Source organism: Lynx rufus, unplaced genomic scaffold (assembly GCF_022079265.1).
Source record: "Lynx rufus isolate CCGP_SWC_20201006 ecotype Redwood Valley unplaced genomic scaffold, mLynRuf1.p SCAF_8, whole genome shotgun sequence".
NCBI lineage: Eukaryota > Metazoa > Chordata > Mammalia > Carnivora > Felidae > Lynx > Lynx rufus.
This window is the reverse complement of record NW_025814896.1, coordinates 105,194,210-105,219,669: the sequence shown is the minus strand read 5'-3', so window position 1 is coordinate 105,219,669 and position 25,460 is coordinate 105,194,210. Positions and strand designations below refer to the sequence as shown.

Sequence of the window (25,460 nt, the reverse complement as noted above, 5' to 3'; positions counted from 1 at the left end):
CAAGTTCTCTCTCCTCTACTTTCTTTGCCTTGGAAACTAAGGTTGCCCTTCTCCCTCACAGAGGCCACATTCAGGGCTCCACAGCTGCTCCTGGGCGTCACCAGAGATGCCTTGGAGTGGGGTAGGGAGAGCAGATGGGCCCCAAGCCAGCCTGAATCAGCTGAGCACCTCCCACTCCTGTGGAAGATTTTGATAAGAAAAGGGATCCTGATTTCGAAAGATTGGGATCCTTTCCTTTGCAGTTCTGGATCTGCAGCCCGGAAAGGGACCTAGGGCTGGCTCAAGGTCACATGGCTAAACCAGGGGACATGGCCAGGGGTGGGGTCTGGCTTGAGTGCTCACTGAAGTTTTCAGAAGGAACAATGGGCCACAAACCCATGGAGCCAGCCCCCAGCTGGGATGGGGCACTCCCCCAGCTTCCTGCTTACAAGAATGCCACTCTCCCTTTGTAGTCTTTTCCCAGGACGTCCCCAGCCCTCCCACCAAGCCCTAGGGAACTAGGCTCTGGAGGAAGAGGGAGCAGGGTTCGAATTCCAGCTATAACACATTTCAGCTTGCAATCTAGGGCAGGCCTCAGTTTCCTCATCTATAAAGTGGGTACAATACCAAGAGCTACCTTGTGGGCTGCACGGGGGTCCAGGGAGATAATGCAGGTGCAGGCCCTGCTGGAGAGGCCAGGCAGGGAGAAGCCGCCACCTCAGCGATCCTGCCCCTCAACCTGCCCTTCTCTCAGACCCCACTTGGGCAACAGTCAGAGGCACTTCGAACCCTATCTCAATTCGGGGCTTTGATCTCTATCTTTGAAAGTGGGTGAACAAATTCGGGCCCACCTCCCGTAAGTGGCCTGCAAGAAGGTTGGAAGCTGGGCAGATAGCTGTTCCTATTGCATAGGCCGGGCCACGAAGACATCACTCCCTGAAAACCTAGGACGGCAGCTCGTGCCTGCCACGGGAGACCCTGTGGTTCTGTTTGTTCCTTTCCCCTAAGAGCTTGCGGGGTTCACGCTGCATAGGCTGCTCCCTTCTCTGAGCCTCAGTGTCTGCAGGAGGGGAAGGGGCAGTGCCTGCCCCCCTGGGGCGTCGTAAGGATCCACAAAGGACTGGGTAGTGCATGGAGAGGCTAAGGGACCCATGGGGTGTTATTGGGGGCAGCCACTGACCATGACTGACAGGCAGCTGAGGGCAAAGGAGTCGGGCCAACACCAGCCTGTGCTCTGAACTGCGGTCCCGGCTAGAGAGGAAGATTATTTTCCCCAGTCCCCCTGCTGACCTTGGTGAGGGACTCAGTGGTGGCTTCCCTTGGGACCTCTGTCCCTGCCTGGCACCCGTTCCAGTCTCTGGCCAGGCCATCCACAGGAAGGCCACCGGCAGGCATAAGGCACAGTGAGATCCGCAGGGGCCTGGGAGCCTGCTGGACTCTGCTCACCAGGCAGGGGAAGGGAGGGAGTGACCGCCGGCAGGTAGGGCCAGCAGAGGAAAGGAAGGACTGTCTCCCGTTTGGTGGATGGAGCAGGCTTGCGTGCACCTGTGTGCGGCCTGAGTCTAGAAACCCCTCCCGCTGTGTGCGGGCTGGTCGTGCGTGCGGCACAAGCCAGCTGTGGGCGCAGTCACAGGGCACGCTTGTGTGGTGCGTACTATGCCTGCACAGGACCTGTGCTGGCTGTGGCGTGTGTGTGTGGTGAGTGCAGAGCACATATGCCGGTGACAGGGCACTAAGTTTCTCCGCTTTTGCCCTGGAGGCTGCTGGGGGGATCCGCGATGACAGGAGAGAAAGCATCTTTCAACGCGCCCTGTCGCCATGCTTGAAGGGTTTCATGTCATCACCGCGGCTGGTCCTCCTGTCGCCCCTGGGAGCTGGATCAGAGAGGCCAGGGGTGGCCCGGCTCTGGGGAAGTGTGGCCTGGAACTCTGGGCTGCTTGTCCTCATGGGTGAAAGAGAGGCAGGAATCCACCTCTGGGGGGCGGGGCGGGGGGGGGGGAGGTGAAGGTCGGGGGAGAGCGCAAGATGTCAACCCAATGTCTATCCTCCCTTGCTCACAAGACCCTGATCTTATTTGAGTCATTTTGCCCGTCCTTCTCTCTACTTCCTGCTGCCTACATGTGCTGGCTGGAGCTCCAGCAGCCATGTTGGACTTTAAGGTAACCTCAAGAATGGAAGCCAGTGAGACAGATGGAGCCTGAGTCCCTGCTGGCCGTGGGGTCTCCGTGCCAGCCCTCTGTTGCCTCCCTCTGGACTTGAGCCTGAGAGAGAAACGTGACCAACCCTGTTCAAACCTCTGTTAGTCGGGGTGCTCCGCTACGAGCGGCCAGATCCAAGCCTGACGCCTCTTCCTTCTTCCCAAGCAAGACTGTCCCAAACATGTGAGGAGCTTGTAAGGCATCAGGACAGATTTTTCTGAGTGTGGGATTCTGGGATTCAGCTTGTTTTCCTTTCCCTCCTTCTTCTTCACTTAGTCTTCAGCCTCCCAATACTCTGCCACTAGCTCTTGAGCTCTATCCCAGGCATATTCCTCACCTGCTCTCTTCCAACCTCCCAGCAGCCCCGCAGAGTGGGAACTATTAGCATGTGTCCCTGTTAGGGGGCTCCTAAGCCCTGCGGGAAGTGGCGTTCATGAATTATTTGAACAATTAAAAGATGTATTCATGCCCCTGCCTTCAAGCCTAGGCCACCCCCTCCCAGCGCTCAGCCTTCCCCCACCGGTGGCGAAGGGCTGGGGGCCCAGGCTCAGGGTCAGCGGCCCTGGCACTTGCCCCAGGGACCCAACTGAGCAGGACCAGCCACCTGCCTGACCCCAAGCTCCTCCTCTGTCCAACTTCTATGCCACAATCACCTAAAGCCTCTCCAGTCCACAGGGGGCCCCAGAAGTCTAGCCTCCCAGACAGGACAGCCCAACATTTACTTTTCCAAAAGTGACCCTACAGGGGACAACAGGGCTCGAGGTCAAAGGCGGAAGCACAGCAGGGCTCCCCGGTCCGGGGCCACCCTCAGAAGCCCTCGCTCCCCACCCCTGAGCGAGCCCCCAGCCCCTCCGGCGCCTACCTTCGCCCGCTGCATCCTGGGCGCTGAAGGAAACTGTTGCCGGCCTCCCCTCTTCGCAGCTGAGAACAGGACTGCCGGCCCGGCTGGCAGCTGCCTCATGTTTGCTTGGACCCAGACGTAATTGCTACGGGCGGCTCCTCGCCCGCCCCCTGCCCACCCCTCCCTCCCCGCCTGCTTCTCCCCGCTCCACCCCTTCTGCTCTGCCTCCTGCCTCTCTCAATCCCTCTCCCTCCCTCCCTCTCACTCTCTTTCCCGCCCTCCCCCTCTCTCCCTCTCTCCCTCCCCACCCCTCTCTGATAATTCTCAGTCCCCCTCCCGGGCTCTCTGTCCCACTCTGGGTATAAATGGTTCCTAATCCTTCCCTCTGAGCCTGCTGAAGCCCCTTTTGCCTGGCTCTTGGCTCTCCCCTCTGCTCCTGTTGCGGGGCTGGCGTCTCTCTCTCTCTGCCTCCCCCGCTGTCTATCTCTTTCTCTAACGCACACACCCTCTGCTCCCCTACCTTGGTCACAGGGGGGTGGAGTGGTGGGTGCAGAGAGCCTCCACTGGGAGCGGAGGGGGGGTGGGGAGGAGAGCTCCAGCGCCGACGGGGTGTTGGGCAGGGAGCCTGGAGAGCCTCCCCTAAGGCATTTCCAGAACAGGCCAGCCCCTCCCTTCCCTGCTTCCCCCACACAGAGACAACCCCGGGTCATCTTAGGGGATATGGGCTGCGAAGAGGGATCTGGCTCCACCGAGGCTTGGGGTCTTCCCGGTGCCCCTCCAGCTGCCCTGCAGACATCCTCCGGCCACCCCTGGTGCTGGGGCATCCTTTCTAGGGACATCATTCTGGGTCGCTGGGTTGGAAGTGGCCGCCCTGATGGGGGCTCATCACTGGAACGGGTGACAGCCACCATGACCACATCATGTGGGTCACACACAGGGGTCCTTCCAGCTCTTTCGTGTGTCCCTCCACCTTCCACTGCCTCCCTTTTACCCCACATGGGGCCTTGCAGTGGGGAGCCCTCCTGAGCTCCTTATATTGCCAAGACAGCCTGTCTCTCCAGGGCCTGTCCTCTGTCTCCAGCTGGGTCCGAGGTTGGGACCACATCAGGGAGGCTGGGGGACCTTGCCAGATCTACTGCGAGATGGCGGAAGTGGAGGAAGGGGGTGAGGGTCGCTGAGTTGGGGAGGGGATCCTTCCTGCCCCTCAGGAGGGCAGAGTCCTGGCCACTTGCTCAGTCCCGGGAAACCACCCAGGAGCCAGGTGCCCAAAACCTCCGCCAAGTTTCCCTTTTCTGCACCCCGAGGAGTCAGCCTGTGCCAGTGGTTCCCATGGAAACAGAGCCTGAGACACCCCCCTCCTTTGCAGCATGCATGGGAGCACTTGCCCTCCCTTCTCTTTTTTTCTTTTCCTTTTTTTTTTTTTTTTTTTTTTTTTTTAGCCAGCCAATTAGCTCCAACTTTCAGATCCTCTGGGGAGGAAAATAGTCTGGAGCTGTTGACCCACTGAGGCAAGAAAGACTGCTTCCGGCACAGGAGACAGCCCAGGGGTCCTGCCCTGCCGGACAGGCTGGACCTCAGGCCAGGAGCCCCAGGAAGAGGGTGAGAGGCTGTCTGTCAGGGGCCAGGCTCTCTGGGGCCAAGTCCTTGCACGCTCCACCTGTATTCTGAGAAAGCGCCCACAAGCAGGGACTCACTGAACATTCTGTCTTCACAGTGGCCTTGGGAGGAAGGCCATTATCTCACTTTGCAGATGATGAAAGAGAGACCCCAAAAAGTTACAGGATTTGCCCAGGGTCATAGGCTAGAAAGTGACAGAGCCGGTACACGGAGCCTGTTCCTTTCATCCCAACGTGACCAGGTGGATCCCGCCCCGCCTTGTATGTTCCACACATTAGCTAGGAAACACCTACCACGTGGTCCAGGGTAGGCCTGGCCTTACCCGTGGCATCGTGTGAGGAGGCTGGACCAAAGAAGCCCCTGGCCAGACCAGCACAGCCCTCCGCAGAATCACCCACATGCTACCTGGGACGCCCACTGAACTTTCACTACTCAGGATGCTTTCTTCCAAGGTAAGGAGCTTTGAGCTGCAACAAAACAGGACAGCTGCCCTCCCCTGCCAGGCCCCCATGCCCACGGGCCTTGGGGACCTCCCACTGCAGCTGCCTGCTGGCAAGGACGCGTCCCTCACACAACACTCATTTGGACCACGTGTGCCCCTTCCTCCCCTCTCCCGCCCCCCCCATGCCCTGAGGGCTATTCCGGAGCCCCAGGCCCTTCCGGCTGGGCCCCTCCACTGGACCCTTGGGCAATGCAAGAATGAGACAGGGCAGGAGGCAATGGAGCTGGAGGACGTCCAGGAGCAGGGCTCCTCACTGGGCCTCAGCAGGGCCGAGGCGCGGGCTGGCGGGCATCGGGCACCGGCAAATTTTCCCCAGGAGGGAGTCTGGGAGTTTCCAAAGATTCTTTGGCAGTGTATCAGACCCAAAAAAGGTGAAGAAAGGTTGCAAGACAGCCTCGCCTTGTGGGCTGCAGACACTTCAGCCTGACGGATTTCAGCTGTGGTTTTCCTCACATTGGCCCGGAGGAGGGGGAACCCAAGGTTGGGGGAATTTGGAAGGGGGAAAGGAAGGGATCATTGTAAGCCCTGGGGAAGGCTGCTTCGTTGGGTTACGTTTGAGAGGAGGCAGTGGTGAGCACCTTCAGGTGGCCAGTCCCACCTTGGCAAGGGACCCACCCCACCTCCGCCCGGGAGTCTTGGGGTCTTTCGGACCTTCCTCAGTTGTTGCTCACAATTCTCTCCACTCCAGTCCCAAGTTCAAAGCCCTCGTCCCTGGGCACTCCCAACCTGACTCCATGGAACCCCCAGTCTATATCTTTTTCCCTTGGCCCTTTTTTGGGGGGCCCCTGGTTCTGCCGGCCCCTGGTCAAGGGGTGGTGCAGGGAGAGAGAGAGAGAGAGAGAAAGAGATTGAGATCCTCAGTACAGTTTCAGGGTTTGGGCCCTCACCCCACCAAGAGCCTCTGTCTGTGAGCAAGGCCCCCCTGGGTGGAGATGAGTCTCGCCACACCTGTGGAATCCCCACCTCACAGGCGTTCTAGAAACGTCGGCTGCCCCCCTGGTCGCCACAGCACTCAGGGTGTCACCATGACGCTGAGCCAGCACAGCTGTGGAATTGCAAAGCTACCGTCACCTTATTTGTGTCTTCCACGGGTCCTTGAAATCTCTTCTGCTGCCCACCCTCCAGCGGCGGGATGGAAACCCAGGGGACCCAGGAAGCTGCTTGGTGGGGAGATGTCACGGTTCTCCATCACTTCACCTGGCGGTAGGGTGGCGCCCGTGGTCGGCAGGTGGCGGGGGCTGTGACTGGGCAGGAACAGGAGCCGGCCTGGAACTGCGCTCTGGTTTGGGAGGTTTAAAGCTGTACCTGTCCTCCTGCAGGCAACTCCACGGGGCCCCAGAGCCGGGCCACCCCCCTGACTGGGCTCTCATGTGGGCCCCAGGGGGCTCTCGTCCCTGGTCGGTTCACTCCTCAGGCAGCCTCCTGGGACCTGGCCTGAGAGCCCACACTGACCCCCTCGCACGGTCCGTCACCTGGGCCAGCAGGCCTCTCTTTGGCTCTGCGGGCAAAGCAGCCAGCCTGTCTTCTGCTCTCTAGAGTGTGCAGGTGGAGGCGAGACATCAGTCCACTGGATTTCCCAAATTGCAGGGGACACCGTGAAGCTCTCTCTGAAGCTTGAAGCCAAGGGTGGGCATCCCACACCCTCCTCGGACTTAGTTCACCTCAAAATCTCCCTGGTCTAACCTCAGCGATGGACTCTTGGGTGTCCTCAGTGTGGCGAGGGTTCGGGTCACCGAAATTCTGCATCACTCGTGGGCGGAGGTCAGGGCTGGGGTGGGGTCATCTCTGCACACGCCCCACTTTCCTCTCGGGTACAGCAGTGTTTGGTCAGCATTTGCAAGCTGGGGGAGTGTGACTGCTCACTGCTCCAGGAGCGGCACAGTCAGGAAGTGCACGGAAGGATGGGGGACCAGGAGGAAGAGGCTTCAATCCGGTAGCACATGGTATGTGGGCCAGGCTGGCCACCGACCTCCCAGTTCAGTCCGTGGAGTTTAGGCCTGGGCAGACTGAGCACTAGGAGAGAAAAGCAGGTCCTGACTCTGGGAGGGTGGAGAAGAGGGACACTGGCCACGGTTCCCCGGAGCCGGGCCTCAGGTTGACCCCAGAGAATTCAGATACTGCCTGAAATGCCACCATCAGTTGATGCCTTGGGTTAAGCTGTGCCCCCTCTACTCAGCTCATCCCCAGTCTCCCTGCCTTAGTTTTCTCACCCATAAATAGGTCAATAACTGCCTGCATTTGAGTCGATTCACGTGACGTGCTTAGCACACTTCCTAGTTCATACTCAGAAACTCAGTACATGTTAACTCTCTTTGTCCCCTCAGGTAGCCTGGGCTGGCCCCTAGCCATGTGGGCCGTCCTTTGCACACTGGAGCCAGCTGAAACTGTCCTGGCCAGCCACCTGGGACCTCAGACGGCCTGGCCCATGTGGCATTTCTTTGGCAGAATCTGGCACTCGTGGCCCACGGGGCCTGTGCTCTGGGATGGCCAGGCTGGAGCATCTGGCAGAACTCCCAGGGCCTCCCATCTGTCATCCCTGCTGCCACAGGGACAGCAAGGACACTTGGATCAAATCTCCTTGGAGACAGGGCCTCCCTCCCACACACACCCTTGGGGAATGGGGACCGGCAGCATGCCCAGAAGGAAACCTCCAGGGCCACCAGGATCAGGGGACCTGAACCCAAAGTCTGGCTTCAACTTGTGAGACCTTGAGTCGGCCACATAGCTTTCCAGAGCTTCATTTGCTCAACGGTGAAACAAGGATGAAAGTCCCCATCGCCTTCAGGGAACATCGTGAGAAGTGAGAATGGGACCACAAAGGGGCTTTGTTTCACACGTAAAGTAGGATTAGCATTTTGGGATCCCAGCATTTTAAAACTGGGAGAATATGTAATATATTGTTCTCTGTGGCTATTTTGGTCTCTCTGTCACCTGCTGAGTGCCACCCCCATCCCCAGTTACCAGAGCCTACAGTGATATTCTCCAAACTAATCTCCTTTGGACAGTGTTCAATTGGCTGGGCCCAGGTTTCTGGATTCTAAATTCAAATGCAGCCTTTCCCAAGTCGTGGCGGGGGGCGGCGGGAATCAGTTAATTTTGCAGAACTACTACTTCTGATCAGGGTGAACTAGGTAATTTGGCCTGAATTCTCAACTAAGGACAACTTAAAATCTACTCAAAATATACTTTTTCAAAAAAAAAGTTTGATTGGGGGTATCAGAGAACAAACAAGGGAGTAAAGAATCAGAGACAAGATCTGGGAAAAGAAGGAAACCCAGAGACACGTGGCTTTGGGGCTACTTCCTCCTTGGGAGGACCACTGACCCCAGAAGACACTCCAAAAGTGCTGAGCAGAGCTGTTAGCCTCTGGGACTAAAGAGGTAAAAACTAGGCCCATCAAGAGGAGGGGGTGCCTGGCAAATCTTTCATGCTTTGGGTTGGGACCCCAGGGGAATTCACCCCCAGAAAACAAATGAGCTGGAACTAGACCAGCACTCCAAGGGACTGCAAATCATCTCAGTCCTGAAAGTAGATTAAAACAACCGTGGTTTGCTAAATCCCAAGCCGTCCGCCAGATGTAAACGTAATCCTCATGGAGGTAGACTAACTTCATTCTATGCCTCAGATTCTTTCTACAGGTTTTCCGATAGAATGTGTGGCGTTCAGTCGAAAATCGCCACGTATGTGAGGAGACAGACAAAACTAACAAGAACCAAGGGAAACAACAGACACTAGAAATAGACTCAAAGAGGATCCGTATCAGGGAGTTATTAAAATAACTATGTGCAGCATGCACACATATGTGAAGGACAAGGTAGAGAGCTTTGCTGGAGAACCAGAAATGATTTTTAATCGTCCTCTTTCTATTTTTATCCCATCAACTTCATTCTTAACATGCAGGGTGCCACGGTTCCCCTGCAGAGGCCAACGGATGAGAGACAAGGCAAAGAAGCTTCGGGGAAAAGCCAAAGAGAAGCAACTGTGCTACATTCAAGGATGCCTGTCTGGAGTGTGCTTGCAATAATGACAGCGCGTTGTGCATGCACCGTCCTACTTTCTAGTAGCCAATCCATTGCTGCTCTGTAAGATGCAATTGAACATAGACACCCTCCAAAACTCAGCAGACTACAATCTTAAGGGGCTTTGCGCCTTTGAACATGGACCCATCTCCCTCCTCCCTCGTACCTGCCAAGACCCAGCTGGGCCCCTGGCCCAGAACAGTCATGGCGCAAAAAAAAAAAAAAAAAAAAAAAAAAAAAAAGCAGCATTTGAGCACTTATTTTGTGGCAGACTCCTGTTACGGGCTTTCCATGCAACGTCACAGCTCTAGGAGCTGGTTGTGACTACTCTTTCCACTTTACAAATGGAGAAGCTGAGGTCTAGGGAACACACATAACATGTTCAAGGTGTCCTGGCCACCTAGCATTAAAGCCAGGATGTGCGCCCAGGTCCGCCTGCTCCCAGAGTGGGTCCCACTCCCCACCTGCTGATTGCTGGGGTGATCCTGGATGTCTATGGTCAGAGGAGGCCTTGGCTTCTCCTCTCCAAAAAAACTCACTAAACACCAGGCTGTAGCCTGGGAAAGCTGGTGTTAAAGATCCAAGGCCAAGGCTTAGGAAGTGAGAACACTTTCATGGATCCGAGGTTTTGTCCATCTCTTCTCTCTCCTCCTCCCTTTCCCTGTTTCTAGAACTCAGCATCCAGCATGCAGAGAGGGCACAGGGATGGACTAGGGATAACCCTAGGCCACATGCATAGGATAGAAGGAGTAAGGGCCACAGGGAAAAATCCTGTTGTGGTCACCAGATCTCTTCCGGGAAAGCTGGGTGGGGACTGTCGAAGAGGCTACTTTCTGGGGTCCCAAGTCCCTTCCTAGAAAACCAGTGCTCAGAGAGGAACTGCAGGACAAATAGCACTATTTCCAACCTAGGGTACGGGCAAGGGGCTCAGCCTTCAAACAGACCTCCTTCGCCCTACTGGGGGGGCCAGAAATCCAGGTCAGGACCCGTGGAGGGTCCAGGTCCCTGGGCAGTGGAGGGCTCGAGAGCTGTGAGGCAGAGCTCTGGTGGCCCCTGGCCTACTTGGTGGCTTTACCTGATTAGTTTGGTTGGGCAGGAGGGGGTCCCTGGGTACCAGCAAGGTAGCGGGATAAGGTAGAGAGGGGACAAAGTGGGGAAAAGGGCTTCCCTGGGGAGAGGACATAAGGGCTGGAGCAGAGTGAAGCTGGGACAGGTGGGCGGGTCAGATGAGTAAAAGGAGCAGGAGCTTAGAGAGGAGTGGACAGGGGGCGGGACAGATGGTGACAGAATGGGGTTGGGCGGGGCCTCGTCGTCTCACCCCAGGGGCTGAGGAAGGGGTTCCAATAGATGGAGAACAGGCTCTTCCTGGCGCTAATATATTGCAGCGAGGAGGGTAAGGGCTCGACACCTGGAAGAACCTGTTGGCTCCCGTAGCTCACCAAAAGTCACGTGTACATTTGATAATGAAAAAAGGGGTCCATGAGCAGCAAGGGGGTGGGAAAGAAATAGGCAAAATGGGGTCAGGTAACTGGAGTTGAGGGACAATCCAAGCCTGATGCCAGTCTGGGCTCAGAGCAAGAGCAACGGTGTCCTCTGGTCCAGTCCGAGTCAAAGGGGAGGGAGGCAGGCGGCATCAGGCATCACCGAGCAGCCAGCAAACATCCCTGTTATGGATTAAGAGCCAAACGGGTGAGGCGGGGGCGGGGGGCAGGGCTCAGGCTGGGTGGGCCAGATCCAACACTCGGACCCTGTCAAGTCCCAGAACATTCCCTCCCTCCTGGGCCCTAGAGACCCCGGGTCCCACACCCTTCCCTTCCCTTCTTCCCCCCACTCCTGGCACTCACCTACTGGGGTCCTACAGCCTCAGGGAGGTGACCCGGGGGATGCGGAAGAGCTGAGTCTCCTCAGAACTGGTGGAGCTATGACATCGCAGAAAGAGTGAGTGAGCACCCAGGCACAGACCCTTGGCCCTGACGCAGGGACAAGCCCAGAGCCCTGATTTTCTGGCTGCAGAAGCTCTCCAGGGGGTAGGAAGAGTTCCTAAAAGCAGCGGCTGGGTAGATGTGTTTGCAACAAGAAGGATGTGGGCAGACATACGAAAGAACTTTCTGGACCTGGAGTGCCTCAGAGGGTGTGTCTCTTCAGGGCTAGGCATGAGCCTCCTCAGCCTGGGAGGCCTCAGGAGGGGGTGTGCCGGGGGGTAGAACCCAGCAACTAGAAGGACGCCTTCCTGGACCCCTGATGTCCCCTCCTCAGTCCTGGCAGCCTCCTCACCTGAGGCGTTTCCAAATGGGACGAAAGTATTTGGAGGTCTTGACGGCAAAGATGATGCTGGGGATCAGGAAGAAGGTGCACCATGCCAGGCAGAACCAGAAGGCATTCTAGAACAGAGGATGTGAGGTCAGCTTGCTGTGGCTAGGCAGCAAAGTCTTCCCACCCTGCTCTGTACCCTTAGTCCTCCCATTGACTCCATGAGGGGTGCGGGCTGAGGGGAAGGGCTGGTGGGCAGGCCTGGAGGCAAGAGTCCTGCTTCACCTCGTGCCCTGCTCACGCCGCCCCTCCGATTGGGGCCTCCACGTCCACGAGCCCTGATGAGCTTGAGGCACTCACCCAGGGGTCAGCGATCATGTCACACAGGATCACACGGCCATTGTCCAGGGCTCGGGAGAGAGGCTGGCAGGTGGCAATGTGCTGAGTCACCTGTGGGGTCAACATGAGGCAGGTACATGCAGAGACACTCAGACCCACAGGTATACACCCCATATTCAGAGAAAGAGGTTGACAGGAACAGAGTTAGGTCCAGGGACCCCGTAGGGAGCCACTGCACAGTTTGTACGGACACATGGATGCAGGGACATAGAGACGAGGACACATTGACATAGGCTCATTGCTCCACTCTTATCTTTTCCATCCCATTCACCAGCCTCTGTTAAGCCCCTACTGTGTGCCCGGCCCTGTGCACGCACACACACTCACTGCTACATGTGCACACACACACACACATACTCAGGGTTGAACAAGACCCCACCTGCCTAGTGTGGGTGCCAGATAGCTTGCAGAGGCTGTGGTCAGCCCAGGCCTGCAGGAGGAGGTGCGCTTGGAGAGCTGAACAAAGGGACCGGCCTGAGGAAGGGTATGGTGACAAGGTGTGGAGGGCATGTTCTAGAGAGCCAGGGCCAGCCCAGCTCACATTCAGGCCTCAGAGAGGGGCTGTGGCAGAGGCTGGGTGAACAGAACCCAGCCAGGAAGCAGGGGTGCAGATCTGGGAGTTTGGGCTCAATGCTGAAGGCCTAGGGCACCCCGAAGGGCTCTCAGGGCAGAGGCGGGATGTAACAGTGTGAAGAGCCGGTGGTGCTGGGAACCTGCTTGAGGCCAGGAGAGCTTGAGCCCCCACTCACCTCCTCTCTTACCCAGGCCACGTACTGGGAGAAGTAACCCATCTCTCGGGTCAGGAAACACTCACTTTCCTGCAGGACAGAGAGGAGTCCAGGACTGGCAGGTGTTCCAGGAACCAGCAACCCCGCGCCCCATGCCGGACAGGGCAGGCCGAGCTGGCTTTCCTGGGAGCCACGGCGAGGGGACAGGGATGGAGAAGAAGCTCCGTGTGCCTGAGTGCCTCAGCCCATCTCTGACTAGGAAGCAGCCCCGCTGCCTCTGCCCATCTACCACTCACATTCCTCAAGATACTGGTGGCCCAGGTAGGCAGCTGTCCTTTTAGGTAAATGACATTGTCCAAGACACGAGAGGTCTCTGTCTGGGGGATTGAAGAGAAGAGAGGCTTAACTTAATGCCCTGCTCGTTCAGCGAGATGCTATGCATTCATTCACCCATTCATTCATTCAACGTGTAAAACACACATACTCACCTTGGCGGGGGGTGGGGGTGGGGGGGGTGGTGTTAGGCCCTAAGGACACAGAGGCTAAAAGATGGTGGTCTTTAAGGATCCGCTCATCCACCCCCATTTCTTCCCACCCTCTACCCTCAACCTCCAGCGGGACTGGGCAGAGCAGATGACATCCCAAGCCAACAAGGCCCTGACTTCCTTTTTCCCTCTGTTGCCCACCTGCTCCCCCTCCCCCTCCCCCTCCCCAGCAGCCACCTGGAGATTCGGGGCTGAGGATGCCAGGGCCCTGACAGTGAGGTTGAGGTTGGCCTGTGGAGAAGAGAGCAGGGATGGTTAAGGGAAGGGATGGGTGGAAAAGGAGGGTTCCCGGCCCTTCCTTCCTCTTTTACCCCTCCCTGCCTCTCCTCTTCCCCAGGTTCCAGGCTCCCTGGGCCTCCAAGCTTACCACAAGGCTCTGCTGGGGGAGGACCTTCTCCTGATAGAGGTTTTTGAGCCCTTGGGCTTCCTCTTGCAGCTGCTGCCCCAGCACAGAACTGCCCTGAGGGGAGACAGGGATGGGAATGGCACTCTGCCAGGGACAGCCCAGCCTTCGCCAACACATTCTTTACCCAACTGTTCAGCCAGACATACTGAGAAGATGTGGAAAGTGCTGGGCTCAGAGGCAGAAAACCGAGGCCACCTTAAGCTCCTGGGCCTGATCCAGGTTTGGGGGCACTAAGCCCAAGTTCTTGGTCCACCCAGAGCTGACTAGGTGCTCCTAAGTCAGCCACAGAGGTTGTCTGAGCTGCAGTGGCATCTGCTGAAACAGGAATACTCCTTGTCTACCCATCATGCACAGTTGGTGTGGGGTCTATGTTTTGAAGAGAACTCTTTAAGCTTTAAATACTTATAAATACAAAATGCTATTTTTTTCCAATAGCGTGTAAGCTCCTCGAGGGCAACTATCGTGATATCTGGTCCGTCGCATTGTCCTCACACCTGTCCCAGCAGATTCCCTGAGCGGTGTGCACTAAGAAACGCTTGCCCAACTGTGTGATGTCAGAGCAGTTACTCCATGTGATCTGAGGTGGAAGATAATCTACTTCGCAGATGAAGAAACCGAGGCCTGGAAATGCTGAATGACCTGCCTACGGCCACACAGCCATTGGTGGTAGGTAGAGCTTGAGTCAGAACCGACTCTGCCAAGCTCTTAAGCCCAGCCAGGGGATCCAGAGCCTCAAAGGTCACTGGTGGGAGCCCTCAATCTTCTGTCCTTGCCTTCATGCCCTCCAAGCCCTCCCACAATCTCCCTCCTCCCAGGCCTCTCTCTGTCTGACTTCTGCCTGCCCAGTGGGGTCTCGGGTCTTTCTCACTTGGGTCCGGGCCAGTCCTTCCAGCTCCTGAGCCAGCTTCTCCACGTTGGTGTTCACCACAGGCTTCTGGATCTGGAGATAGACAGGAGAAGCCAAGAGGGGATGCACTATGGCTCCTCCAGCCCTGTACTGGGGTACAGTCTATTCAGAAGTACCCCAAACGAGCTGAATCTATCGTGACACGTTGGTCACAGTGGGTTTGACCTGAAACTGTAAAATAAATCAGGCATTTCCCATTAGGATAGAAGGGGAAAAAACGAGGCGCCCTCTGGTGTAACCCATCGAAGAGGCCTCCTCCCACCTGCATACTGTCCACAGCAGTGGGTTCAGGACCATGAACAGCGACACACGCTGCTGGGTGGGAGCACGTTCCTTCCGGCCCAGCCCAGATGGTGGCTCCAGGACAGGCTTGAGGCACATGGTGTGCAGACACCCCGAACAGGAAGAGGCCCCAGGGACGTGTGGAGAGGTGAAGGGAACATGGAGGGCTGTGATGAGACAATACACCACCCCCCACCCCAGCTCCTCTGCAAGCCCCTCTGTTCTTCCATGGTCTGGACTGAGGTGCTTCCTGCTGACCTGATCAAGGAAGGTGGAATAGTGGATGTTCTCCAGCCCACTGCTCTGCAGGGCTTCCAGGTCCCGGTGGGCGGCTGGGCTCAGCAGGTCCAGATTCTTCATGTCTATTTTAAGGTTCTGCAACTCCTGCTGCAGCTTGGCGGTATACTGAGGGGGTGGGGGACAGGGTGAGGGCGTGCCCAGTTGCTGAACCAGGACCCCAGAGCTGCTATCCTAGGTGAGGGGTCCCCAAGCTCTCAGGGCCCTCCTTCTGGATATCCAAGGCCCCCACCTTGGCTACTCCCAGCCCCAGACAGTCTCCCAGGAGGCCTCTGCTTCCCACCTATCCCTACTCCAACCCACCCCCACCAAGACCTAGCTCTCCTCTGCATCTATCTGGCTCACGGACAGAAACACAGACCCTCTGGCAACCCAATATGAAATAGCTTCCCTGGCCCAACTTTATCACATCACCCTTGTTAAGGTCTTCAAAGTATCTGTTGTTCTGAAATTATTTGTGGGCTTGTTTATTGCCATCAGCTCCAGGAGAGTGGCAACTTGTCTGCCCATTCTGTACCAGCCCCTCAGTGTAGAGCAGAGACTCACATGTGGCAGGCACAATACAAGTTTGTTGAGTGCGTACAAATGAGTGAATGAGTGGGGAAACACAGTCACATTTCCAAGAGAGACCACAGTTTAAGGGGACTCTTGAGGGCACCTGGGTGGTTCAGTCAGTTAAGTGTCTGACTCTTGACTTCAGCTCACAGTTCGTGAGTTTAAGCCCCATGTCAGGCTCACCCTGACGCTGTAGAGCCTGCTTGGGATGCTGTCTCTCCCTCTCTCTCTCTGGTCCTTCCCTGCTTGCTTGAGTGCTCTCTCTCTCTCTCTCTCTCTCTCAAAATAAATAAACATTAAAAAACAAAAGGGACTCTTGGCATTTTCCAACCATTGCTAGAAGAGACTGGGCATGAAATTCAGCCCCAATGTTTAACAGATGAGAAACTGAGGCTAGAGAGGAACATTCACTTGCCCAAGATTTCATAGCAAGTTAGCTAACAGAACCCAGCCCCGCTCACCCCTCCCTATCCTGCCGCACTGCTTCCCTCTAATCCTTGAAGAGGCGGGGGTCCTATGGCAGTGTTTCAGGCACAAGGGTATACCTGACAGGTATAGCATAACAGACAGGTACACAGGAGAGTCTTGAAGGCGAGCAGAGCCTTCCTGGTGCCCTGGAAAGCACACCTTGTCATATTTATTTCTGCATCATCAGCTCGTTCTTATCTCCTTTGAAGACAAGTGCTCTTAAGATCACATTTGGTGTGTTGCACATGGCCCTGAAGGACTGCCCAGTCCTTTTGAACCTGAAGCTCGTCCACACTATTCTGTGAGCTGGAACCTCCCCTGAGAACCATGACGTCCAGCTAGCAGAGCAGGGGCACCTTCTGCCCGGGTCCCCTGCTGCAGTCCTCCCTGGCCAGCCTTCATCCATGGGGCAGTATCTCTGGCCTCACATTGGGATGTGGCTGCTCTGTGGACCTTTCGTCTGCCAGGGATGCAGAAAGGGGAGGCGGCTAAGGCAGTGTGCAAAGTACACAAGATTACACTTTCAGACACGGAGTTGGAACTGAAATCTGAACCATTTGGCTATGCTACGCTGTGGGTTGAGAAGGGCTGGTAGATTTAAGAGGAGTTGGAAGGGTTTCTGGAGAGGAGGAGGAATCAGGAGTTAGCATGGTAGGAGTGTGGGTCAGGGGGAGAGGCAGGGGGGAGACATCGGGGTTTCCCAGGACATGCTTGGGAAAGGCTCCCCAGGGGCCTTGGGAGTCCAGGCGGCTCTCCCCACCTCACTTAAGTGCAGACAGAGGTAAGGAAGGAATATGTTACAGCTTCTGTGCACCCTTAGAAAAACGACATTCTCAAAATACATCCCCTCCGGTGAAGCAGCCATTCCTTCTCTCTGTCCTAGAATTGTCTCTTGCCAGTATGGATATGGTTTCTATACACCAAGCTCTGGCAAAGTCCAGTGGTTAACGGAACAGGCTTGAAGGGCAGGGCTCAAACCCTGCCCACCTACTGGCTGTGTGAGCCTGGCCAAGGGCCTCTGGTGAGCCCTCCCCCAGGGACACCCAACTTCATCACCGTCATTTTCACTGTCATACCCCATTCTCAACCACCCCACTACTGACTGCAGTGTCCCAACCAATGCCTGTCCTCAGCCAGGACACGCACACCTTAGCCCTCTTTCACTCTCCTTATCCTTTCCTACTACAACCTCAGCTGTGTTCACTTCTTCCCAGAGCACAGCACTCAGAGCCGGTCATGGCCTCCAGGCCCTCATCCATCCACCCACACACCCTAGAAGCCTCCCTGGGCTCTCGCCCTGGGTCAGGCTCTGAGCTTTCACCTGGGGCCTCTGTCCCTGAGGCACCTCGATTGCTCCTGCAGACTTCTCAAGTTCAATAAGATGGGCCTACCACAGAGGCAAGGCCAGAGGAAGGGGTTCTGCAGGAAAGAATCCCCACAGCCCTCCAGGAGGTTCCCTCACCTGGCTGATATTCAGGTGCTTCTCCAGGTCATAGGAGTCATTGAGCTGTAGGACGCTCCAGAGCGCGGCCCCTTCCTTGCACTGCCTGGGGAGAAGTAATGGGCATCGAAGACAAGAGAAAAGGACAGCAGGTGGGGGCTGACATCACCCACCTCAGCTGCTCCTCACACCCTGTCCCCCAGCCTAAGCATCCCACTCACTGATAGGCCAGGAGGATGCTGATGTTCTTCTTCAGGCCAAGAAGCTGAGACAAGTTCATGGATGGGGGCAAGTTCCCTGGGGTGTCTGCAAACTGGAAAAGGGGCAAAGAGGAATGGGCCTGAAATAGGCTGAGGGCAAGGCCATCCCAGCTCCCCTAGAGCCTGGTCCCATGCCACCTTGGCACAGAAGAGACCACGACCCTGTGACTGCAGCCCAAACCTGCCTCTAACTCAAATCACCCCTGGGCCGTTAACTCCTTGCAGGGAAACTTCTCTGGGCCAGCACCTTGGTTCACCTACTAGAAGCACTGGAGAACCAGGATTTCCAGTTTGCAGACTCAGTATTAGGAGAACAGACAGACTCGGGTCTGGGTGCAGCCCCTGGGATGCCTGTCCTGGGGCCTGGGCATTATTCCAGGGACTCACGGGTTTGCTCTCTCTCACCCCTTTTCCACTTGTCATTTCCTGCCTTTCCTTGGCCATCTCCAGCCATCCTCCTGTCCCTCCCTCCCCTTTCCCCCTCTGGCTCCCACTTCGTTCTAACCCCTTGCTGTGCCCTCAACCCCCTCCACCTCCCTCTGGGCTGCAGAACACGGCAGGCTCACCTTGTAGAGCTCTCTGCTCTCCCAGCTCCGGCACACCAGCGTCTGCACATTGCCGCCCACCAGGAAGGTGGCGAAAACAAGGAGGATGAGGGGTGCGGCAAGGAGGAAGCTGAAGCCCACACCCCTGGGGGAAGGCAGAGGGACAGGGTTGAGATGGGAGAGAGAGGCCAGCTGCACTGGACCACGCCCTCTGTCCCGCCACATCCGGGGGCCAGCGTGGTCAGCGAGTCGGCCCCAGGGCAGAGCCCTTTGAGGGCTCAGCCTCCTGGGCCAGGGGGGAGAGCTCAGAACTGCTGGCTGTTCCCCTCCCCCTTCCCCCACTCCCCTCATCATGGGTGTCCTGGCTGGCCCTAGCAACCTAGAGGAGAAGGTAGCTGCTTCGCTGGAAGAGACAGGACTGCCCGCCCCTGAGACTAAGGCACATGGAGGAGACTGGCTCCAGAGCTCAGCCCTCAACAGAGCCACCTGCAAGGGCCGCAACTTAGAAGGGTTGAACAGGACCAGTGCTGCCCTGTAGGGCTTCTCTGGGGGACAGGCACAGCCCCAAGCCAGGGTTTGAGGCTTGGAGAATAGAACAAAGGCTGCATTTCAGTCTCCACTCGCCCCTTGGGTCAGGCAGATTCTACCTCGGGTGCCACCTCCTATTGGTAGTACTACCTAGATACTGGGTTAAGAAGGACTCTGAGGCTACGTTCGACTCAGTGGGAAAGGGTGCCCGCTGGTTACTATAGTTGCCACTGGTGTGGAAGGGGGAAATGCTTCTTATTTGCCATTCCCGCTCTAGTCCACCCTTGTATACAGATGAGGACACGGAGGCCCGGGTGGGTGAATAATTTGCCCGGAGTCATCCAGTGAATCGGTGCCAGAGGCAGAGGTAGAGCTCAGCCTCTTGATCCCCAGGACTTGCTTCTGTAGCCACACTAGGAGCTGTCCATGGGCATGAGAGGAATCTGGGCAGCCCAGTGGGAAAGACCCTTCCCCTCTCCCCAGCCCTTCTTACATCATGAGGAAGCGGGCTCCAGCCTCGCCCTTGGCTTCCGAGTGGCCGGGGTCCTCCCTGGCAGCCAGCCCCCAGATGCCGAGGTTGAGGCCCAACAGATTACAGACCACCACAAGCAGGACCGCAGAGCACAACACGCAGCCCAAAATCCACCTGCCGCAGAGAGGGTGCGGTGTCACTGACAAGGGAGGCACCAGGATGGGCTGGCATAGGACCTAGGGGCTGGGTGGGGCCCCACTGCTCCTACGGGGTCCCCAGGCTCAGATCCCAAGGGCACACAGCCAAGGTGGAGACAGAGGCCCGAGGAGTAAGGGGTCTTGGCTTAAATGGAGGCAGATGCTTAGTGCAGCCAGGGGTTGATGGGGGCTCAAAATCAGGCCCACAGTGGCTGAGAGGCTGGGCTGCCTATCCCATCCCCACCCCATGGACTCCCAGGCACCTGTATTTCTCATATCTCTGCACCTCCTTCAGGTAGGGGCGGCTACTCTGTTCCACCTCCTCCAGCGCCTGGCTCCAGCGAGAGGCTGCCTCCCAGCCTGGGAACTCTTCGGCCAGTGTCCTCAGCCCTTCAGGCTTCTGGGCTATCACCTTCTTCAGCTCTGCCCAAAGCAGCAGAGACTTGTGGGAGGGGCAGGAAGAACATGTGGGACCCGCGGAGAGGGCCCACTCTCTGACCAGGCCCAGATGGAGGACAGCCTTCCCCTTCCACCCTACCCCCACTGCCCCCCTCCTCCTCTCGACAAGTCTCTGGTGGGGGTGGCCCCTGGACAGGGCCTCACCTTTGACCACGTTGGCCGTCTGCAAAGCTGCCAGGAGCGGGAGTGCGTTGAAGGTGCTGTTCTCCTGCCAGAACAAAGGCAGCTGTGCCTCCCACTTCCCACCTGCTGTCCCAGCTTCAGGGACCCTTGACATCACCAGGCCCAGAGGCGGGGCATCCCTCTTAGTGCTCCCAGCTCAGGAAATGAGAAAACAGGCTTCTCCTTGTTCTCTTGGTCAATGGCTTCTTCTCTCCTCCTTCAGCCCAGCCTGACTCAGCTCCCCAAAACATTGCTCCTGGAAGACCCCTCCTTGCTCTCCCCACCTCTCTTGCCGAGACTGCGGCAGCCTCCCAGCCATCCGCTCTTCTCTTCCATCCATCCCACGCATGCCAGGCCTAGGTCCCTACAGTCCAGCCCCAACCTACTCTTCCTAGCCTCAGCTCCCATTTTCTTCCTCCCGGGAACTTCCGCGCCAGCCGCCCAGCACAGGTGACTCACCATTTCCCCAACTCTGGCATTTTCCAGGCCCTGGGTCACAGGTGCTGACTCATGCCGCACCCTCCCCCACAGCCCATCTGCATGACAGGTTGTACCTCCAGGGCTCGGCTTCTGTCCTCTCTCCCTTGCCACCCCAGCCACCCCCCCCCCCCACCTTGAGGGGCCCAGCTCTTCCTTCTGAGTTCCAGGCCAGCCTCTCCCATCAGAGAGCGTGCACTTGAGAACCGGCATCATGAGCCTCCAGCCCAGGGAGCCATATGGGAGGTAAGGCCCTGATTTGACCCAAGTCTTAGGTTCAGCTGGGTTCCCACCCCAAAGGGGGAAAACGAGATCCCTCACTTGTGAGCTCCCAGGTGATGGGGAAGTCAGGTAGACTGGGCAGGCACTCACCTCCTGGACCATGCTGGAGAAGTTGGCCTCTGGGACACCCTTCAGCCGATGCAGGACATCGTCCACTGGGGACACCTGAAATAGGGTGGTGGTGGTATGACAAAGTCCATAGACAGGCCTGAGGGGGGGTCCCTGAGGGAGGATGGGAGGAACCCTCAGTGTCCCTGTGTGCAAATGGGGAACACCTCCCCAGGTGGCAGGGAGAACTCAAGGAGCTAAGACACACGAAGCTCACAGTACGGCGCGTGGCCCAGGAAAGCTCTTGCCCCCGTTGCCAGGACGACCATCGTCAATCCTTGGAGAGGGGAGGAGCCGCCGAGGAAGGGGATCAGGAGTCCGCCTCAGGAAGCATCCAGGGATTCCTGGAGCAGCAGGCAGAGCAGCGCCCCCACCCCCGTTTCAAGCGGCCCTGTCCTGGGCCTGCACCTGGTCAAAGTCAGCTCCCAGCTCCAGGGCACGGGCTCGGCTCTGGGCCTCTGTGCAGTCCTGGCAGCCAGGCTCCTGCAGCAGGGTGAGGAGGTGCTCCCGGCGCTCCCGGACAGCTGGCTCCAGGTCCCGCTGGCCCTCCCGCAGCTCCACCAAGGTGGCATTCAGGGCTTGGAGGTGATCCATAGAGAGCTGCAGGGCTGAGAGACACCGCTCTGGACTGAGCAGTCTCCACTGTTATTGGCACAGAACATCTCCCCCCTCCCCCCAGCCAAAGGGATGTGGGTCATTAACTTCCGCAGTTTTAATGGAAACTGCCCTGGGGCACATTTAGCCAGGTTGTGGGCAGGGAGGCCAGGAGGGATCCCAGGATACAGCCATCAGAAAGTCAGGGGTCGGGCTTGCTGAGGCGGGGAGAGAAATCCAAGGCTGAGCGAGGGTGGGGCCTGCCCCCAAGAGGCAGCCACCCAGGACACTGGGCCCACTCACCCTGGCCCAGGCTGTCCACTGAGGTCAGCACTTCATACACGGTGCTCTTGAGCTGGGTGTAGATCGTGCTCCCAATGCTCTTGCCGACACCTGGGGAGCACAGGGTCGTCTGCAGGGCTGGCCCCCAGAAGCCGAGGGGCCCTCTTCACCCATCCAGCCAGCCTCCCCAGGCCCTGCACTGGGCTCTGCAGGGGAGGTCCTGGCTTCTTGGTCCTGTCACGCGGTGACTACTGTGCTCCCCAGCTGGGCCCAATCCCTGTCTCTTCAAGGGTGTGCCCAGGTGGAGCCCAGGATGAAGGGGTGAGAGGGCCCCCAAGGCAGGCCTGAGCAGGGGGACCCAGAGGCTGGCCAGCCTGTCAGCCAGCTATAACCCTCACCATCCAGTTCCTCCAAGACTCGCTTCTGGGGAAGGGAGAACTGCTGTGCCACGGCCTGCAGCTCCTAGGCAAACACAGGGTCATAAGGCTGCTCTTCCCTGTCACCTGACAGCCCCCCTCTTGTCCCTTCCCTAGCCCTCCCGGGACTCCCCACACAGCTGGGTGGCCATCCTGAGGATGCCCTGGGTGCACTTATGTATTATAACAACTCTCCAGCAGGGGGCAGTCAGGCGCCTGTTGAAAGGGGCACCCTTTCTAATTTGCAGGTCCCACTCTACTCTGCCCCGCCTGGGGCTGGTGCTCAGGCAGGCTCGTGGGGGTGAGGGGTTACTGGGCACTGACCTGGGGGACATCGGAGACCAGGCCCCGGAGGCTGAGCAGAGTCTCAGGCACGGCCTCCACCCCGGGGGCCATCTGCTCATGCATGCGCTGGTTGGTGACAAAGGCACAGACCACACCAATGCTGCAAGGATGGGGGAGGAGGCAGGGGCTTGCTGGATGCCCACGAGCACTTTGGACCTCAGCCCACACCTCCCACCTGGCCTGGGCGCCCCTCACAGTAGCACGAGGGTGGTCAGCAGCAGGAAGGCCATGAGGGTGGCTCGCTCACAAGCCATGGCCTTGTGCTCCGTCTTCACGCGGCCCCCACAGCGCCGGCGGCAGCGGCAGCAACAGAAACAGAGCCCGGCGATGGGCACCAGGAGGAGGTAGAGGCCCGCGATCACAGCACACACCACGTAGCCAGCCTCATACCGCACCACCTGGGCAAGGGGGCAAGGGTGAGGGGTTGTCCTGACCCTCCCAACTCGGCGGCTTCCGGTCTGACTGCACAGGGAAACCAGAAGGCGAGGGGATGCGCCCACAGCGGGCACTTTGCACACGTCTCCTCGAACCCATGCAAAGTGCGTGGTGTCCCTGTTGTTATTTACCATCTCGTAGAGGAGGAAACTGAAGTCAAGGTTTGCTCACTGCAAAACCCCAGGACCAGTTAATGGCAGAGCTGCGGTTGGAAATTAGGCCCGCGGATTACAGCGTGAATGGAAGGGGGGGACGGGATGCCGGAGACCCCCACCCTGAGGGACACCCAGCAAGGTGGCCTGAGCTGAGGAGGCCTTTCTACTTCTGCCCCTCATGCTCACCCCACACTGCTCTCCGCACCCCGCCCTCCCGCCCCCCAGGGCTCACCTCATCCACCTTCACGGAGGACGGCTCATTCAGCAAGGTCTTTACCAACTCTGAGGAAAGAGTCAAACTGGGCGTTTGAGGACAGCAACTGCCCTGCGCCTGTGTCCACCCTCACTGCCAGGCCAAGGTGGGCTCTCTGGAAGGGCTCCTCCCACCGCCACGGCACCCTAGGAGAAGCCCTGTGCATTCCTGCCCCGGCCTCCGGAGGAGGGAGGGCTGCCATAGGTGGGAGTGGCTGAGAGGAGGCCCGGCCGACCCCTCCTCCAGAACCCGACAGGTGGGCCCAGCGGTGGAGAAGCCGGAAGCCTGGTTAAAGCAGAGAAGGGGCCCGGCCTAGCAGCCTATCCCCTCAAGAGGTGAGGGACAGGCTGGGAGGGGCCATGCAGCCCCTCCTGTCCTCCCAACCCCTAGCACCCCTAGACCCAGAGAAAAATCTTAGCCAGGTCTTTGAGAACTTCTAATGTAATTTCTTCTATTTGAGGACAGAGAGACTGAGGCTCAGAGAGGAAAAGGGCTTGCCCAAGGTCACGCAGCAAGATTTCCAGGTGATGCCCGTGGGCCCCCGGGGACTTCTGGGAAGGAAGGCTGGGGACCCTGCCCTCCAACTGCCCGCTGACGGGGTAGGCGCGCCCCGCGGTCGAGGGGGAACCCACTACCTCCGAGGCCCGCCCGAGGGAGGGGCGCACTCACCGGCGGGGAAGGGGTTGAACTGCACCACGGAGAGGAAGCGGCGCACGGTGCCGTACAGGGGGTTCAGGGGCCCCGGCGGGCGGTCGCGAGGAGCCAGCCAACGGACCCTGGCCGCCGGGGCGAACACCAGGCGCTCTGCGCGGCCGAAGGACCTGCAGTCCGCGGCCCCTGCCCCCAGCGAGCTCAGGATCAGCCCCAGCCCCAGCCCCAGCCCCAGGCCAAGCAGGGGCGCCAGGAGGCCGGGTACGCGCCTCATGGGGTCGGCCGGGGGACTGCGGGGCAGGCAGGACGGGGCTCAGGCGGCCGGGGGTGCGGACGGAGCGCGGGGCAGGCCGTGCATCCTTCACCAGCCCGTGTCCCCGCGGCTCTCAAAACCGGCCCGACAGGTTTGGGCTCCCGAGCTACCTGGGCGCCCGCCCGCAGCGCTGGAAGGGCAGGGGCGGAGGCCTTGGGGAGGGGGGCAGGGCCTGGCCCGGACCCGCCCCCAGCGTCCTGGGGTGGGAGCCAGGGCGTCTTCTCCCCTCCCCAAATCCTCGTAGGAGGGCTGCCTCCGAGCTGGGAAGGGGAGACACCTCACTAGCTCTGGATTGTTGGGGGTGACCCAATTTCAAAAATTGTATTCCATAACCCAGACCCAAGAGCCCAGGCTGGGGCTGGGAAAACAGCCACCCAGCGAAGCGCTGGCCCAAGGGGTGGTGGAACGGCGGCACAGACCCAGGAACCGGGCTCCTCCCCCCAGCTTCCTCTGGGGCCTGCTCTGTCCCCTGGGGTCATGCTTGCGCCTGCTGCCAGGCCGATCTGGAGCAGAAAGGCCACCAGGCTTTGCCCCAGAGTGGCTTTCAGAGGAGCCACTCGGACAGGCGCAATCCTTCTGGAGGGTGAGTCCCAGCTAAGGTGTGCCCTTTGGCCCAGCAATGCCCCCATCCAGTCAGCAGCCGAAAGAACTAATCAAGGATATGGCCAGAGATGTGTCTACACAGGTCTCTGTTTTGTAAGTGGCTGTATGCCCAATTCCCAGAGGGTGCCTGGAGCTGAGCAGGTTGTGGGGAAGTATTGCTAAATGGTTGGGGGATGTTTCTGGCAGTGTTCTTCACGATACAGAAACAATCCCGATGGCCGATGGCCGCCACCACCAAGGAAATGGTGAAACGAGCATCTCACAAGACACACAGGGTAGTCATTAAAGAAAATGATGTGGAAATGGCTCTTTTGACCTTAAAGATACAATGCATTAAAAAGTGCAAACAGCTGCTTACAAAACAGTACGTAGAGTGAGGGTATGAAACACTGGATCATCTCCAGGTAGAATCACGGCGATTTTTAATCCTTTTCTGCCCATTTGTACTTCCTAATTTCTGTGCAATCAACATGTGTTCATCGTGTTCAA

At 58.2% G+C, this 25,460-nt stretch overlaps 2 protein-coding genes across 2 annotated transcripts in view; both read right to left on the bottom strand.

Moving 5' to 3' along the window:
• Nucleotides 1-3,138, bottom strand: part of KCNIP3 (potassium voltage-gated channel interacting protein 3) — an 82,608-nt gene extending 79,470 nt beyond the window's left edge. Inside the window, exon 1 of the mRNA XM_047068742.1 lies at nucleotides 3,040-3,138. Within this exon, the coding sequence (XP_046924698.1) occupies nucleotides 3,040-3,138 (99 nt within the window). The remainder of the gene's footprint in view (nucleotides 1-3,039) is intronic.
• A 7,873-nt stretch (nucleotides 3,139-11,011) lies between these two features.
• On the bottom strand, nucleotides 11,012-24,329 carry PROM2 (prominin 2). The gene is made up of 23 exons (XM_047069791.1): nucleotides 24,074-24,329; nucleotides 23,384-23,433; nucleotides 22,757-22,959; nucleotides 22,541-22,661; nucleotides 22,199-22,262; nucleotides 21,822-21,911; nucleotides 21,333-21,532; nucleotides 20,907-20,981; nucleotides 20,040-20,103; nucleotides 19,700-19,859; nucleotides 19,261-19,413; nucleotides 18,261-18,384; nucleotides 17,656-17,747; nucleotides 17,456-17,540; nucleotides 14,932-15,078; nucleotides 14,353-14,424; nucleotides 13,446-13,538; nucleotides 13,256-13,309; nucleotides 12,830-12,910; nucleotides 12,555-12,623; nucleotides 11,767-11,856; nucleotides 11,431-11,537; nucleotides 11,012-11,075 (listed from the first exon to the last, which is right to left on the bottom strand). Exons 1-23 carry the CDS (start codon nucleotides 24,327-24,329, stop codon nucleotides 11,012-11,014), a joined length of 2,514 nt encoding a protein of 837 aa, XP_046925747.1.
• Between the last annotated feature and the right edge of the window lie 1,131 nt (nucleotides 24,330-25,460).

Excerpts from the sequence above, each read along its gene's own strand:
- PROM2 (XM_047069791.1), bottom strand. The coding sequence starts at position 24,329 with ATGAGGCGCGTACCCGGCCTCCTGGCGCCCCTGCTTGGCCTGGGGCTG. Across the intron at positions 17,541-17,655 it reads AGCATCCTCCTGGCCTATCA|GCAGTGCAAGGAAGGGGCCG; the intron begins GTGAGTGGGATG and ends ACTTCTCCCCAG. Across the intron at positions 11,538-11,766 it reads ACATGATCGCTGACCCCTGG|AATGCCTTCTGGTTCTGCCT; the intron begins GTGAGTGCCTCA and ends CCTCTGTTCTAG.